Genomic DNA, 17,448 nt, shown 5'->3' on the forward strand with positions numbered 1-17,448 from the left:
CTGCAATCCCTGCTAAACCCCAGCAAAGGCTCTGATGATGCTGTTTGCTGTTGGAGAGAGTCCAGAGGAGGCCACAAAGGTGACCCAAGGGCTGGAGCAGCTCTGCTGTGAGCACAGGCTGAGGGAGCTGGGGGTTGTTCAGCCTGGAGGGAAGACTCCAGAGGGGACCTTAGAGCTGCCTCAGAGCTTCCTTCTGGGTGGTGAGGATCCAGCAGAGCCTTTGGGAGGGAGAGGATGGCCCCAGAGGGAAGCCCAACTGTGCATCACAAGAGACACAGCTTGAAAATGGCCATTTCTGACAGCAGGTTTGAACTCCTAACATAAAGACTCTCCTGCTGCTTATCCATGAACCTGCCAGCATTTGAAGAGGAATTCAGCCACAGTGAAACAGGACCTGGAGGCCACCACCTGTGTTTCTCAATGGGATCAGCAGTAGCTGCCCTAAACCAGCAAGCTTTTCCCAAGGCAGATGGAGTTTTGCTGCAGGATGAAGGTCAAAGGGGCCAGCTGGGTCAGGCCACACTGCAGCAGCCTTCTTGTAGGCTTCTAAATGGGCAGAGGCCAATGGGATGGCATTGAACAAGTCCAAGTGCCAAGGGGCTGCACTTTGGCTACAGCAACCCCATGCAGAGCTACAGGCTGGGGGCAGAGTGGCTGAGAGCTGCCAAACAGAGAGGGACCTGGGGGTGCTGATTGACAGCTGCCTGAATATGAGCCAGCAGTGTGCCCAGGTGGCCAAGAAGGCCAATGACATCCTGGCCTGCATCAGGAATAGTGTGGCCAGCAGGAGCAGGGAAGTCCTTGTGCCCTGTGCTCAGCACTGCTGAGGCCACACCTTGAGTCCTGTGTCCAGTTCTGGGCTCCTCAGTTTAAGAAGGACATTGAGAGACTTGAAGGTGTCCAGAGAAGGGCAGGAAAGCTGGGGAGAGGCCTTGAGCACAGCCCTGTGAGGAGAGGCTGAGGGAGCTGGGGTTGCTTAGCCTGGAGAAGAGGAGGCTCAGGGGAGACCTCATTGCCCTCTACAACTACCTGAAAGGTGATTGTAGCTGGGAAGGGGTTGGTCTCTTCTCCCAGGCACCCAGCAGCAGAACAAGAGGACACAGTCTCAAGCTGTGCCAGGGGAGGTTTAGACTGGAGGTGAGGAGGAAGTTCTTCACTGAGAGAGTCATTCACCATTGGGATGTGCTGCCCAGGGAGGTGGTGGAGTCCCCATCCCTGGAGGTGTTCCAGAGGGGATTGGATGTGGCACTTGGTGCCATGGTTTAGTCATGGAGTCTGTGTTGATAGGTTGGACTCAATGATCCTCGAGGTCCTTTCCAACCTAAGTTATACTGTGAGACTCTGTGATACTATTTGGCATCCAGGGTGGGAATGCTGATGTGGAAAGACACAGCTGAAGGGGACCAGGACTTAGAGAGTCTGTGAGAGTGGTTTGCAGGGGAGGGGGTTTGTGGCAGGGGGGGAAGTGCACCTGCTGCTGTGCCTTGTCAAGGAGGAGGCTGCCTTTGTGCTGCTGCCTTACATAAAGGGTCTATTTCCAGCCTGTTTGGGATCTGGAAGCAGAGCTGAGAAAGGAGGTGGTGGTTGCTGCTGAGGTGTTACATTTGCTGTTGAGGAGGAGGCTTCTCCCCTGGGGTGAGGGATGAATGTCCTTGGGCAGCAAATCTTCATGGGAGCCATAAATCACAATGCCCTGCTCAAAACTGCAGTGCAGAGTGAACCCTCCAGCACCTCACAGGTAGAGCTGCTGTTGTCTGGCTGCATTTGTGGGCAAGGGGTTTGGTGAGTAGCTGCCAAATGCCTTCCACTTTTCACTGCCAGCAGAAGTCCAGGCCTTCTGCTATTGAAACTCAAGCCTCTTAATGCCCAGTCCAGCTCAAATCCCCTGCTCTCTGCACCTCTCTGTTCTTACACTTCATGAGTATTGTGTCTTGGACAGCAGGGTGGGAACTGAGGAGCTGCCATTTTCTCCTGGCATAGAATCAATAAGGTTGGGAAAGGCCTCAGAGCTCAGCAAGTCCAACCTCTCACCCAACACCTCCTGACAACTAAACCATGGCTCCAAGTGCCACATCCAAGCCTTTCTTGAACACCTCCAGGGATGGGGACTCCACCACCTCCCTGGGCAGCACATTCCAGTGGCCAATCTCTCTTGCTGGGAAGAACTTTCTCCTCACCTCCAGCCTAAACCTCTCCTGGTGCAGCTTGAGACTGTGTCCTCTTGTTCTGGTGCTGGTTGCCTGGGAGAAGAGACCAACCCCCAGCTGGCTCCAACCTCCCTTCAGGGAGTTGGAGAGAGCAAGAAGGTCTCCCCTGAGCCTCCTCTTCTCCAGGCTAAGCAACCCCAGCTCCCTCAGCCTCTCCTCCCAGGGCTGTGCTCCAGACCCCTCCCCAGCTTTCTGGCCCTTCTCTGGACACCTTCCAGCAGCTCAACCTCTTTCCTGACCTGAGGAGCCCAGAGCTGGACACAGGACTCCAGGTGTGGCCTAAGCAGTGCTGAGCACAGGGCACAAGGACTTCCCTGCTCCTGCTGGCCACACTCTTCCTGCTGCAGGCCAGGATGCCCTTGGCCTTCTTGGCCCCCTGGGCACACTGCTGGCTCTGTGTTGGTTTGCTCTGTGGGGTGGAACAGAGCAGATCTCTGGAGCTCTACCCAGGATGGATTTTTCTCCTCTGTGTGTTACCTGCGCAAACCTTTCCCTGCTCCCCAGCCCTCTGCAGCTGCTGTTGTTGTGTTGTTGTTGTTGTTATGCAATTGTTTTGCTCCTTCTCTTTTGCAGGATTCCATGAGCTCAGCTGTCTTGGGTGCCTGGGCAGAAAGGCAGTGTCTGTGCTCCAGCCCTGGCACAGCCTGCCTAGCCTTAGCTGAACAAACAGTCCAGGCCTCCTGGGCAGCCAAGCTGGGAATAGCTTAAAGGTTAATGAACCTCTGGCTGGGAGAGTGATTGTAAAGGAGCTGCCCTGTTGAGGGTGGGAAGGAGAAACACAGACAGTGTGGGAATTGCCTCCTTCACTTCCCTGTGTGGAGAGCCCTGCTGCTGCTGGGAGAGCCCTGCTGCTGCTGATGCAGCACAACAACCCCAGGCAGAGCTACAGGCTGGGGGCAGAGTGGCTGAGAGCAGCCAGGCAGAAAGGGACCTGGGGGGAGTGGTTGGCAGCAGCTGAACAGGAGCCAGCAGTGTGCCTAGGTGGGCAAGAAGGCCAAGGGCATCTTGGCCTACATCAGGAAGAGTGTGGCCAGCAGGAGCAGGGAAGTCCTTGTGCCCTGTGCTCAGCACTGCTTAGGCCACACCTGGAGTCCTGTGTCCAGTTCTGGGCTCCTCAGGTTAGGAAAGAGGTTGAGCTGCTGGAAGGTGTCCAGAGAAGGGCAAGAAAGCTGGGGAGGGGTCTGGAGCACAGCCCTGGGAGGAGAGGCTGAGGGAGCTGGGGTTGCTTAGCCTGGAGAAGAGGAGGCTCAGGGGAGACCTTCTTGCTCCCTGCAACTCCCTGCAGGGAGGTTGGAGCCAGCTGTGGGTTGGTCTCTTCTCCCAGGCAGGCACCCAGCAGCAGAACAAGAGGACACAGTCTGAAGCTGTGCCAGGGGAGGTTCAGCTGGAGGTTAGGAAGAAATTCTTCCCAGCAAGAGAGATTGGCCATGGGAATGTGCTGCCCAGGGAGGTGGTGGAGTCCCCATCCCTGGAGGTGTTCCAGAGGGGCTTGGCTGTGGCCCCTGGAGCCGTGGTTTAGCTCTCAGGAGGTGCTGGGGGACAGCTTGGACTCACTGAGCTCCGAGATCATTTCCAACCTTTTTGATTCTATGAACCCAGCCCTGAGATTCTCTTCTCAGAGCTTTGCTGTGGAAAGGAGATGTGATTTTTAATGATCTTGCCTTTTTCCTTGACTTGAATGCTTTTCATGGCCTTGCTGGGGGTGGGGTGGGGTGAGTGGTGCTGCATGCAGCTGACGCTTCTCCTCTTCTCCTCTTGCAGCGAGTCTGAGATCCTGCACCACGACAAGCAGTATGAGCCCTTCTACTCCTCCTTTGTTGCACTTTCTACCCATTACATCACTACTGTGTGTGGTCTAAGTAAGTGTTTCCCATCCTTTTACTTCCTTTCACTTATTGCTGGGATGTACTGAAAGCCACCCAGGACTCTTCTGCTCTCTTCCTTGTCTCGAGAGCCCTCTCTGGGTGACCTGCAGGCACGGCTGTGGATGGCAGCACTGCTGCTTGTTGTGCTGGCAGAATTTCAGTCCCAGCTGGCCAGGGAGGGCTGTCAGCAGGTGTGCTTGGTCCCCCCATCCTGGGCAGCACTGCCACTGTGGCTGCATGTTCATTTAGGGGCCTGAATTCATGTAGGGGTGGGGAAACAGAGGAGCTGGAGTCTGCCTCCCCGGGACGTTGAGGTTATTCTTCTGTTGCTGCACTGGGATTCATGATCCAAACATTGTGACTCAGGATGTTTTCTGGCACTCTGCCTGGCAGAATTTGGCACTTTCAGCAGAAAAAAAAGGATGATAATAATAATAGAGGGGTTAGGCAACTTGTTCCTCAGTGCTTCTGTCAGTGTCAAAATGCTGCTGCTGGGGAAGCCGGTGCGCCTCGGCTGGGGAGGAAGTGTCATCCTTACCTTCCTGACGTCCCTGGGGTGGCATTTCAGTGAGCCTGAGCTCTGCTGTGTTGAAAGCATGAAGAATATCTTCCCCTGAAGGATCTGGAAGCCTGTGCTGAGCACAAGCCTCTGCTTTTTGCAGTCCCAAGGAACCAGCTGCAGTCGGTGGCGGCAGCGTGTAAGGTGCTGATCGAGTTCTCGCTGCTGCGCCTGGAGAACCCCGATGAAGCTTGTGCTGTGTCACAGGTGAGCGCTGCCTCTCACCCTGGGGGCAAGCAGAAATGCCCTCTGGTCTCTAAGCACAGTCTCATACTGTGGTCTGGGTTTGGGAGGGACCTCCAAAGGTCACCCAGTGTCACCCCCTCTGCGGTCAGCAGGGACATTCCCAACTCAATCAGGTTGCTCAGGGCCACAGGGAGGCTGTTCTCGAATGTCTCCAGGGATGGGGCCTCAGCCACACTCTCACTGTGCAGAACTTCCTCTTGATGCCCAACCTAAATCTCCCCTGCCCCCATTTTCAAACCACTGCCCCTCACCCTATCCCCAAAGCCTCAACAGTCCCTCCCCAGCCTGCCTGGAGGTCCCCTTCAGCTATTGAAATGCAGCTCTGAGGTCTCCCTGGAGCCTTCTCTTCTCCAGGCTCAACCCCATCTCAACCCTTATCAGCCCCAAGGAATCACAGAATGGTTTGGGTTGGAAGGGATCTCCAAAGGTGCACTCAGCAGGGACATCCCCACATAGATCAGGTTGCTCAGGGCCCTGTCCAGCCTCACCTTGAATATCTTCAGGGATGGGGCCCCAACCACCTCCCTGGGCAACCTGTTCCAGTGTTGACCACCCTCATAGGAGAGAGCTTGTTCCTCACAGCCAATCTAAACCTGCTCTTCTGTAGTTTGAAGCCATTGCCCCTTGTCCTGTCACCACAGACCTTTGTATAGAGTCTCTCTCCATTCTTCTTGCAGGCCCCCTTCAGGTACTGGAAGGCTGCTTTAGGTCTCCCCAGAGGCCTAAGATTTGAAATATTTGTTCTAATGTTACATCAGAGAATCAGTCAGGGTGGGAAGGGACCACAAGGATCAGCCAGTTCCAACCCCCCTGCCATGGGCAGGGACACCCCACACTAGATCAGCCTGCCCAGAGCCTCATCCAGCCTGGCCTTAAACACCTCCAGGACTGGGGCCTCAACCACCTCCCTGGACAACCCATTCCAGGGCTTCACCACTCTCATGGGGAAGAACTTCCTCCTCACCTCCAGCCTGAATCTCCCCACCTCCAGCTTCATTCCATTCCCCCTAGTCCTATCACTGCCTGAGATCCTGAGCAGTCCCTCCCCAGCCTTCCTGTAGCCCCCTTCAGCTCCTGGAAGGCCACAATGAGGTCACCTGGGAGCCTTCTCTTCTCCAGACTGAACAGCCCCAACTCCTTCAGTCTGTCCTCACAGCAGAGCAGCTCCAGCCCTCTGTTCATCCTCCTGGCCCTGCTCTGGACACCTTCCAGCATGGTCCAGCTTGACTAACTCAGTGTGTGCAGTGCTCTTGCTGCAGCAGCTGAGAGTAAAGGCTGTCAGGGCCTGCTGGGAACGATTTGGGCTGAAGCTGTGCTCTGCTGTCTCTTCCTGTGCAGAAACATCTCATTCTGCTGATAAAGGGGCTGTGCACGGGCTGCAGCCGCCTGGACCGCACTGAAATCATCACCTTCACAGCCATGATGAAGTCAGCCAAGCTGCCTCAGACTGTCAAAACCCTCTCTGATGGTTGGTGCTTTGATTTCTGCTGTTAACCCCTGCAGCACTTGAGGGGGACAACCTCCTGGGCTGGCTGGATGAAAATGCTGGTGTGCTGTTTTCCCCCTGCAGTAGAGGATCAGAAGGAGCTGGCCTCCCCAGTGAGCCCAGAGCTGAGGCAGAAAGAAGTGCAGATGAACTTCCTCAATCAGCTGACATCAGTCTTTAACCCTAGAGTCTCATCATCACCATCTATCATGTCAGAGGCACAGGTAAACAGCCCTAGAGGGGCAGCAGTCTGCATTGTAGCCCTCATAACCTGCTGCAGGGGGCAGGGAGCGGTGGGGTTTTGATGCAGAAGTGTGAAGGAGACCTTCCTGAAGTATTGAGAGCTCTGTGTGGAGGCTTTGCTGCCACACTTTGGATTCCTAATGCTTCCATGCCATGCTGAGTGTGTGCTTGCTTTTAGGTGGAAGGAGAAAGTGAGGATCAAGCTTCCACAGATCAGAGCTCTGCAGCAAAGACAAAAAGCATATTCATTGCTCAGAATGTAGCCAGCCTGCAAGAACTTGGTGAGAGTCAGCTTCCAGCACTGGGGGGAGGAGGGAAAGAGTGCTGGAGCAAAAGTCTCTGCAGTGTGGTAGCTTGGAATGGGAATAGACAATCTGATCACTGGGCTGCATGCTGATGGTACCAAGGAGGGTTCATAGAGCCCTGGAATGGTTTGGGTTGGAAGGGACCTTCAGGATTATCCAGTTCCAACCCCCTGCCATGGGCAGGGACACCTCCCAACTAGCTCATGTTGCTCAAGGCCTCATCCAGCTCAGTCTTGAGCACCTCCAGGGAAGGGACTTCCCTGGGCAATCTGTTCAGTGTCTCCCCACCCTCACTGGAAAGAATCTCTTCCTAATCTCTAGTCTAAACCTCCCCTCCTCAAGCTTCAATCCAGAGGGTAGAAAGGCTCTGCAGAGGGACCTCGACCGACTGGACAGATGGGCAGAGTCCAACAGGATGGCATTGAACAAGTCCAAGTGCCAGGGGCTGCACTTTGGCTACGGCAATCCCATGCAGAGCTACAGGCTGGGGTCAGAGTGGCTGAGAGCTGCCAAACAGAGAGAGACCTGGGCGTGCTGATTGACAGCCGCCTGAACATGAGCCAGCAGTGTGCCCAGGTGGCCAGGAGGGCCAATGGCATCCTGGCCTGCATTAGGAATAGTGTGGCCAACAGGAGCAGGGAAGTCCTTGTGCCCTGTGCTCTGCTTTGGTTAGGCCACACCTTGAGTCCTGTGTCCAGTTCTGGGCTCCTCAGTTTAAGAAGGACATTGAGAGACTTGAAGGTGTCCAGAGAAGGGCAACAAGGCTGGGGAGAGGCCTTGGGCACAGCCCTGTGAGGAGAGGCTGAGGGAGCTGGGGTTGCTTAGCCTGGAGAAGAGGAGGCTCAGGGGAGACCTCATTGCCCTCTACAACTACCTGAAAGGTGGTTGTAGCTGGGAAGGGGTTGGTCTCTTCTCCCAGGCAACCAGCACTAGAACAAGAGGCCACAGTCTCAAGCTGTGCCAGGGGAGGTTTAGACTCGAGGTGAGGAGGAAGTTCTTCACCGAGCGAGTCGTTCGTCATTGGGATGTGCTGCCCAGGGAGGTGGTTGTGTCCCCATCCCTGGAGGTGTTCAAGAGGGGATTGAACGTGGCACTTGGTGCCATGGTCTAGTCCTGGGGTCTGTGTTGATAGGTTGGACTCGATGATCCTCGAGGTCCTTTCCAACCTAAGTGATACTGTGATCCCCCACCTTGTATCACTACAAGCCCTTGGAAGAACTCCCTTCTGGCTTTCTTGTAGCCCCTTTCAGGCACTGGAAGGAAGGTTGTGGCTGTAATGTGGTTTCCTTCATTGCAAAGATGAGCTCAGTGGTTTTACCTGCAGGAGGTTTGGTGTGGGGGAACAAAACCAGCATCAACCAGCCCCCAGGATGGGTGACTGAGCAGGTGTGAGCAGAGCTGGTGTGCAAGGCAACCTGCACACAGAGCTTTGTGACACCCATTAGGAGCACTGCCTGGAAACTTCAGCTGCTTTATGTCTTGTAAGCTGGTCCTGTGCTGTTGCCTCAGGTATGGTGAGGTGTGGGAGGTGTCCAGAGAAGGGCAATGAAGCTGGTGAAGGGACTTGAAGAACAGGGCTGGTGAGGAGGAACTGAGGGGACTGGGGTTGGTGAGCCTGGAGGAGGGGAGACCTCACTGTTCTCTACAACTCCCTGAATGGAAGTTGGAGCCAGATGGGGGTTGGTTTCTTCTCCTTAGGATCAGGTGATGGAACAAGAGGAAATGGCCTGCAGTTGTGCCAGGGGAGGGTTAGGTTGGACATTATCATAGGATCAATAAGCTTGGAAAAGACCTCAGAGCTCAGCAAGTCCAAGCTGGCACCCAACACCTCCTAACAGCTGAACCATGGCTCCAAGGGCCACATCCAAGCCCCTCTTGAACACCTCCAGGGATGGGGACTCCACCACCTCCCTGGGCAGCACATCCCAATGGCCAATCTCTCTTGCTGGGAAGAACTTTCTCCTCACCTCCAGCCTGAACCTCCCCTGGCACAGCTTGAGACTGTTCCTCTTGTTCTGGTGCTGGCTGCCTGGGAAATTAGGAGAAAGTTCTTCACTGAGAGGGTTCTCAAAGCCTGGCACAGGCTGCCCAGGAATCTCCATTCCTGGAGGGATTTCAAAGCCCCAGAGCTGTGGTGCTGAGGGCCTTGGTTTAGCCCCAGCCTTGGTAGGGTTAGAGAATGGTTGGGCTGGATGCTCTTAAAGACCTTTTCCAACCCATTTGATTCTGTGACCTCTTCTCAGCACACAGACTCACTAACCCAATGAGATGAATGAAGTTGAATAGAATAGAATTAACCAGGTTGGAAGAGATCTCTGAGATCATCAAGTCCAATGTGTCACCCAGCACCATCTGATCAACTAAACCATGGCACCAAGTGCCTCAGCCAGGCTCTTCCCAAACACCTCCAGGGATGGGGACTCCACCACCTCCCTGGGCAGCACATTCTCTTTTTGTGAAGAACTTCTTCCTAACCTCCAGCCTGAACCTCCCCTGGCACAGCTTGAGACTGTGTCCTCTTGTTCTGGGGCTGACTGCCTGCTTGGGAGAAGAGACCAACCCCCACCTGGCTCCAACCTCCCTTCAGGGAGTTGGAGAGAGCAAGAAGGTCTCCCCTGAGCCTCCTCTTCTCCAGGCTAAGCAACCCCAGCTCCCTCAGCCTCTCCTCCCAGGGCTGTGCTCCAGACCCCTCCCCAGCTTTCTTGCCCTTCTCTGGACACCTTCCAGCAGCTCAACCTCTTTCCTAACCTGAGGAGCCCAGAGCTGGACACAGGACTCCAGGTGTGGCCTACCCAGTGCTGAGCCCGGGGGCCGACTCAGCTCTGCCTTGCTGAGCAGCTTTGCCAGGAGCAGCAAAACAACCACTGCTGAGCTGCTTTGCTTTGGTTTGGTAGGGGGCTCTGAGAAGCTGCTGAGGGTCTGCCTGAACCTGCCCTACTTCCTGCGCTACATCAACCGCTTCCAGGACGCGGTGTCGGCCAACTCCTTCTTCATCATGCCGGCCACCGTGGCGGATGCCACTGCGGTGCGCAACGGGTAAGAGCCTCGCCCCACTGCGCTCCTGTGGGCTTGTAGTCTGCAGAGGAGAAGGCTGAGAGGGGACTGACCAATGTCTATCAATATCTGAGGGCTGGGGCTCAAGAGGGAGGGGACAGGAACAGGCTCTGCTCAGCTGCACCCTGGGATAGGACAAGGGGCAATGGATAAACTCCAGCCCAAGAGGTTCCACCTCAGCATGAGGAGGAACTTCGTCACTGGGAGGCTCACAGAGCCCTGGAGCAGGCTGCCCAGAGAGGCTGTGCAAAGCTTCTCTTCTCCCTTCACTCTGTCCTGGTGAGGCCACAACTGGAATGTTGCAGCCAGTTCTGGGCTGCCCAGCTCAGGAGGGACAGGGATCTGCTGGAGAGAGGCCAAGGGAGGGCTACAGGGATGCTGAAGGGACTGCAGCACTGCCCTGGGAGGAGAGGCTGAGAGCCCTGGGGGTGGTTAGTGTGGAGAGGAAGAAGACTGAGAGGGAATTTGATCAATGTCTATAAATATCTGAGGGCTGGGGGTGAGGAGGGAGGGGACAGGGACAGGCTCTGCTCTGGGATAGGACAAGGGGCAGTGGATAAACTCCAGCACAGGAGGTTCCACCTCAACATGAGGAGGAACTTCTTGACTGGGAGGGTCCCAGAGCCCTGGAGCAGGCTGCCCAGAGGGGTTCTGGAGTCTCCTTCTCTGGAGCCTTTCCAGCCCCCTCTGGATGTGTTCCTGTGTGGCCTGTGCTGGATTCTCTGCTCCTGCTCTGGCAGGGGGGGTTGGACTCGAAGATCTCCTGAGGTGCCTTCCAACCCCTAACATCCTGTGATCTGTGACCACCCTTCTGGCTATGCTATATGAGGGCAGACAGCTCTGCCAGCTGTGCAGGATCAGCTAGATGAGCTGCTCTTCCCCTGTGAGCTGCCTGGTGTGAGCCTTGTGTTGCTGATCCTCCTCCACACCTCTCATGCCCGCAGGTTTCATTCGCTGGTCATCGATGTGACCATGGCCCTGGATACTCTGTCCCTGCCTGTGCTGGAGCCCCTGACACCCACACGTCTCCAGGATGTCACTGTGCTGGCTCTCAGCTGCCTCTATGCAGGTAAAATGGCTTTCCTGTGCTGCTGGGGGGGTGGGGAAGGCTGCTTGCTGGTCTCTGGGAGAGCTGGGTTCAGTGGGAGCTGTGCTGTCAGCCCTCTGTGGCCTTGGGTGATGGAGAGATCTCATTGCTCTCAATAGCTCCCTGCAAGGAGGCTGGAGAGAGGTGGGGGTGTTAGGTGTTAGGATGAGAGGAAGTGGCCTGAAATTGTGCCAGGGCAGGGTTAGGTTGGACATGAGGAACAATTTCTCTACTGCAAGAGTGGTCAGAGATTGGAACAGGCTGCCCAGGGAGGTGGTGGAGTCCCCAGCCCTGGAGGTCTTCCAGACATGTGTGGCCATGGCACTTGGGGCCCTGGTTTGATGGCCATGGTGGTGCTGGGTTGCTAATTGGACTCCCATGATCTCAGAGGTCTTTTCCAACCCCAAAGATGCTGTGATTCTTTGGAGCCTCAAGTCGTTTTTGCTCTGTTTTTGAGGCTCAGCCCACAAATAACCCTTTCTTTCTCCTGAAGCTGAGAGCTGCATAGTCTGGGGCTGAGCTCATGTGGGAACTCTTCTGGTGGCACTGAAATTCTCATCCATTCTGCAAATGTTCTCAGCACCTGAGAGCAGGAAGAGAGCAAGAAGCCACTCAGTCTGCACAGCCTGTCATTTCTGCTCTGGCTTTTACCACTTTGCAGCACTTGTGGCTTCAGCTTCATTGGTTCCACTCCCCAGCCAACCTCATTTCCCAGGAGTGGTTTGAGTACAGCAGGCTCCTTGAGTCTTGAGTTGGTTTGGGTAGGGATTTGAAGAGCTGAAGCCATTTTCATGACTCCTTTGTCAAAGTGGTATTGGAGTGCAGGGGCAACACATTGCCTCCTCTCATTCTTCTCAGCTTTCTGTGGGACACAATCTGACTCTTTTGGGGGCCCTTCAGAAAGGCTTTGTTGCCTGTCAGCTCTAATGTTGAGTGTTCCCAGCTCCAGCAGGCTTCTGGGTGTGCTTCATCCAGCTTGATTTAATGTGCTGAGCAACATTGAGTCCCCAGACTTGACTCTTAACAAGGAAGTCACAGGATCAAAGGATCACAGGGTGTTAGGGGTTGATCCTGCACAGCTGGCAGAGCTGTCTGCCCTCATACAGCATAGCCAGAAGAGTGGTCACAGATCACAGGATGTTAGGGGTTGGAAGGGACCTCAGGAGATCTTCCAGTCTAACCCCCCTGCCAGAGCAGGAGCAGAGAATCCAGCACAGGTCACACAGGAACACATCCAGATGGGGCTGGAAAGGCTCCAGAGAAGGAGACTCCACAACCTCTCTGGGCAGCCTGCTCCAGGGCTCTGGGACCCTCCCAGTCAAGAAGTTCCTCCTCATGTTGAGGTGGAACCTCCTGTGCTGGAGTTTATCCACTGCCCCTTGTCCCTATCCCAGGGTGCAGCTGAGCAGAGCCTGTTCCTGTCCCCTCCCTCCTCACCCCAAGCCCTCAGTTATTGATAGACACTGATCAAATCCCCTCTCAGTCTTCTCCTCTCCAGACTAACCACCCCCAGGGCTCTCAGCCCTTCATCATAAGGCAGTGCTGCGGTCCCTTCATCCTCCTTGCAGCCCTGTGTCAGCCCTGCTTGTCTCCCCTCAGGTGTGAGTGTGGCCACCTGCATGGCCATCCTGCACGTGGGGAGCACTCAGCAGGTACGGACTGGGTCCACAAGTTCCAAAGAGGAAGATTATGAAAATGATGCTGCTACTATTGTACAAAAATGTGTAAGTAGCCAAGAGAGAGGCTGTTGGGCAGCTCAGCTGGGGAACAGGGCTGGGGAGGAGCAGCTGAGCTTGTTGAGCCTGGAGGAGAGTGTGGGGAGACCTCCTGGCTCTCTACAACTCCCTGCAAGGAGGCTGGAGTGAGGTGGGGGTTGGGCTCTCCTCCCTAATATCAGGTGATAGGAGGAGAGGAAATGGCCTGAAATTGTGCCAGGGGAGGTTTATCTTGGAGATGAGGAACAATTTCCTCACTGCAAGAGTGGTCAGGCCCTGGGACAGGCTGCCCAGGGAGGTGGTGGAGTCCCCATCCCTGGTGATGTACAAGCAATGTGTGGCCATGGCCCTGGGGGCCATGGTTTGATGGCCATGGTGGTGCTGGGTTGATGTTTGGACTTGATCTCAGAGAGCTTTTCCCACTGAAGCCATTCTCTGGTTCCTTCTCAGCAAGTGCAGCACAATTCCTATTGCTGCAGTCTCTCTCTCTCCTCTCTAGGCATCAGGTTGGTGGCAAAGGGAAGGAGGAGGTGGTTAATTGTAGAGGGCAAACTTGGGTTTGCATTTGGGAGGTTTGCTGGTTGCCTGGTGTGGTGGTTAGCCATGGGTTTGGCTTTGCTGGGAGCTTTATCTTGGATGTGAGGAACAACTTCCTCAGTCACAAAGATGTGTAAGTAACCAGGAGAGAGGCTTTTGGGCAGCACAGCTGGGGAAGGGTCTGGAGAAGAGGGCTGGTGAGGAGCTGGAGCTTCTATCCACTGGTGGATGGCCTGGTGTGGTGTTTAGCCGTGGGTTTGGTTTAGCTTGGAGATGAGGAACAATTTCCTCCATCACAAAAGTGTGCAAGTAACCAAGAGAGAGGCTGTTGGGCAGCACAGCTGGGGAAGGGTCTGGAGAAGAGGGCTGGTGAGGAGCTGGAGCTTCTGTCCACTGGTGGATGGCCTGGTGTGGTGTTTAGCCATGGGTTTGGTTTAGCTTGGAGATGAGGAACAATTTCCTCCACAATATAAGTATGTAAGTAGCCAAGAGAGAGGCTGTTGGGGAACACAGCTGGGGAAGGGTCTGGAGAAGAGGGCTGGTGAGGAGCTGGAGCTTCTGTCCACTGGTGGATGGCCTGGTGTGGTGTTTAGCCATGGGTTTGGCTTTGCTGGGAGGTGTAGCTTGGAGATGAAGAGCAACTTCCTCAATCACAAAAGTGTGTAAGCAAGAGAGAGGCTGTTGGGGAACACAGCTGGGGAGGGGTCTGGAGAAGAGGGCTGAGGGGAAGCTGGAGCTTCTATGCACTGGTGGATGGCCTGGTGTGGTGTTTAGCTATGGGTTTGGTTTAGCTTGGAGATGAGGAACAATTTCCTCCATCACAATAGTGTGTAAGTAACCAAGAGAGAGGCTGTTGGGGAACACAGCTGGGGAAAGGTCTGGAGAAGCTGGGGAGGAGCTGGAGTTTATATCCACTGGTGGATGGCCTGGTGTGGTGTTTAGCCATGGGTTTGGCTTTGCTGGGAGGTTTAGCTTGGAGATGAGGAACAATTTCCTCAGTCACACTGGTGGGTGGCCTGGTGTGGTGTTCAGCCATGGGTTTGGCCTTGCTGGGAGGTGTAGCTTGGAGATGAGGAACAATTTCCTCAGTCACACTGGTGGGTGGCCTGGTGTGGTGTTCAGCCATGGGTTTGGTTCTCTTTGCAGCTTGAAATCTATGAAATGATTGGACAAGCCATCAGCAATTCACGCCGGGCAGGGGGTGAGGTAAGAGTTGGGTGTGGGGGAAGCTTTCCTCCCCTGCTCCTGTGCTGCTGCAGTTTGGACATCTGGATTGACCTTCTCTGTTTTGTCTTCTCCATGCATTTTGCTGTTTGCTTGCTTTTTCTCCCCTTCCACCATCCCTTTCGCTTTTTGGCGTGATAGCATTATCAGAACTTCCAGCTGCTGGGGGCTTGGTGTCTGCTGAACAGCCTCTTCCTCATCTTGAACCTCAGCCCCACGGCCCTGGCTGATAAGGGGAAGGAGAAGGATCCCTTGGCCGCTCTGCGAGTCCGAGACATCATCGCTCGTACCAAGGAGGGCGTTGGGTCTCCCAAGCTGGGCCCAGGGAAGGGGTATGTAGATCCCTCACTGGAGTGATCCCTGTCCATGTGCCCAGCCAGCAGCTTGACATGTTGCATGGTGTGGTGGTTTGAGCCTGACCTAGGAGTTAAGAGCTCAGATGGGGGCAAGGCTGAGAATCTCTCCCTCCCCTGCTCCCCCCCTCCTCCCTTCCAACAGAGAGAGGGGAAAAAAAGGGAAGGAGTAAATCCACCAAGCAATGATTTGGAGTGGGCTTGGAAGTGGAGAGGTAAAGAGTTTTCTTTAAACAATATATATATGTAACAATAACAGGTAAGGTTCCCAAGGGCAAGGAGCAAGGATGGATGGGAGGGGGACAAAGAAGAAGAATACAAAACCAATCTCTCTCTGAAGAGACACAGAGACAGCAGGGAGAGGGATCAGGCCTGACCACATGGCAGAGGAGCAGGAAGGCAGCTGCAGTAGCTCTCATCCAGGAGAGGCAGGAGCCAAAAGGAGGCCTAATGGCTGCACTGCCCTGCTTTTTATACCTTGACATGTTGCATGGTGTGGTGGTTTGAGCCTGACCTGGGAGTTAAGAGCTCAGATGGGGGCAAGGCTGAGAATCTCTCCCTCCCCTGCTCCCCCCCTCCTCCCTCCCAACAGAGAGGGGGAAAAAAAGGGAAGGAGCAAATCCACCAAGCAATGATTTGGAGTGGGCTTGGAAGTGGAGAGGTAAAGAGTTTTCTTTAAACAATATATATATAGTAAGAATAATAGGTAAGGTTCCCAAGGGCAAGGAGCAAGGATGGATGGGAGGGGGACAAAGAAGAAGAATACAAAACCAGTCTCTCTCTGAAGAGGCACAGAGGCAGCAGGGAGAGGGATCAGGCCTGACCACATGGCAGAGGAGCAGGAAGGCAGCTGCAGTGGCTCTCATCCAGGAGAGGCAGGAGCCAAAAGGAGGCCTAATGGCTGCAATGCCCTGCTTTTTATACCCCAGCTGGGCAGGGAGGGGGGAGTGGAACAGACTCAGTTTCCCAGGGGGAAAACACCCTGCAGGGAGGGCAAAGCACCCTCCAGCCCTCCACCCTGTTTGCTTTTATCAGGAGGGGCATTAACCCACCACACATGGATTTGCTGTTCAAGCCTTCAAGCTGTTCCAGTTTTCATCTTCACTATGGCAAAGCAGTCACTTCACTGGGTTTAGTTGATCTATCCTTGCATTTTTTTGGCCTTAAAATGCCACTCTGTCCTCTTCTGTTCCTGTAGGCATCAAGGCTTCGGTGTTCTGTCAGTGGTGCTAGCCAACCATGCTATCAAATTGCTGTCCTCCCTCTTTCAAGATCTGCAAGTGGAGGCGTTGCACAAGGTCTGTAGGTAGCCTCTGCCTTCCCCCTGTGAAGCATTTGGCCTTCTCCACTGGAAGACCACTTGAAATTCTCTCTTCTCCAGGGCTGGGAGAGCGATGGTCCACCAGCAGTGCTGGACATCATGGCTCAGAGCACCTCCATCCAGAGGATCCAGCGCCTGATCGATTCTGTCCCACTCACCAACCTGCTGCTGACTTTGCTGTCTACTTCCTACAGAAAGGTAGGAACCAGCTGAGTGCTGCTTCAGCTCAAGGGCTTCTGTAGCTGAACCACTTGTGGTAACTCACTCACATGTAACATCCTCACTTCACAAACTGTGTGACCATGCTAAGGAGAATTCAGACTTCTGCTTCCAGCAGCTGTCAGTGGGACTTCTCTTTTCCTCTTCTCCCTCTTTTCAGAGATTGTTCATTTTAAAACTCATTCTAACACTTCTGTGTTCCTCTGAGCTCAGTGGTATTGGTGAGTTCAGTGAGGAGGTGAAGAGGTTGTATTGAAACAAGGTGCTTTTAGAATCACAGAATCAACAAGGTTGGAAAAGACCTCAGCAAGTCCAACCTGGCACCCAACACCTCCTGACAGCTAAACCATGGCTCCAAGGGCCACATCCAAGCCTTTTTTGATCACCTCCAGGGATGGGGACTCCACCACCTCCCTGGGCAGCACATCCCAATGGCCAAGCTCTCTTTCTGGGAAGAACTTTCTCCTCACCTCCAGCCTAAACCTCCCCTGGCACAGCTTCAGACTGTGTCCTCTTGTTCTGGTGCTGGGTGCCTGGGAGAAGAGACCAACCCCCACCTGGCTGCAACCTCCCTTCAGGGAGTTGGAGAGAGCAAGAAGGTCTCCCCTGAGCCTCCTCTTCTCCAGGCTAAGCAACCCCAGCTCCCTCAGCCTCTCCTTCCAGGGCTGTGCTCCAGACCCCTCCCCAGCTTTCTTGCCCTTCTCTGGACACCTTTAAGTGTCTCAATGTCCTTCTTAAACTGAGGAGCCCAGAACTGGACACAGTTAGGGCTGTGCTTGAAATGTTGCTTTTCAAGAAAAGGGTGGCCAGCAGGTCTAGGGAGGTTCTCCTCCCCCTCTACTCTGCCCTGGTGAGACCACACCTGGAGTACTGTGTCCAGTTTTGGGCTTCCCAGTTCAAGGGAGGCAGGGATCTGCTGGAGAGAGTCCAGTGGAGGCTGTGAGGATGATTGGAGGTCTTAAACATCTCTGCTGTGAAGAAAGACTGAGGGACCTGGGGCCATTTAGTCTGGAGAAGAGAAAGCTGA

The 17,448-nt window shown here is 54.6% G+C and overlaps 1 protein-coding gene across 1 annotated transcript in view; it reads left to right on the top strand.

Annotated features, from left to right (window-relative positions):
• UBR4 (ubiquitin protein ligase E3 component n-recognin 4) overlaps window positions 1–17,448 on the top strand; it is a 179,782-nt gene that overhangs the window by 2,543 nt on the left and 159,791 nt on the right. Inside the window, 12 exon segments of the mRNA XM_068162717.1 lie at window positions 3,969–4,066; window positions 4,735–4,838; window positions 6,216–6,345; window positions 6,448–6,587; window positions 6,785–6,887; window positions 9,806–9,947; window positions 10,910–11,034; window positions 12,652–12,776; window positions 14,451–14,510; window positions 14,670–14,860; window positions 16,080–16,179; window positions 16,263–16,400. Coding sequence (XP_068018818.1) covers window positions 3,969–4,066; window positions 4,735–4,838; window positions 6,216–6,345; window positions 6,448–6,587; window positions 6,785–6,887; window positions 9,806–9,947; window positions 10,910–11,034; window positions 12,652–12,776; window positions 14,451–14,510; window positions 14,670–14,860; window positions 16,080–16,179; window positions 16,263–16,400 — 1,456 coding nt within the window.

Source organism: Melanerpes formicivorus, unplaced genomic scaffold, assembly GCF_026170545.1.
Source record: "Melanerpes formicivorus ecotype bairdi unplaced genomic scaffold, bMelFor1.0.p_v2 SCAF_67, whole genome shotgun sequence".
Classification (NCBI taxonomy): Eukaryota; Metazoa; Chordata; class Aves; order Piciformes; family Picidae; genus Melanerpes; species Melanerpes formicivorus.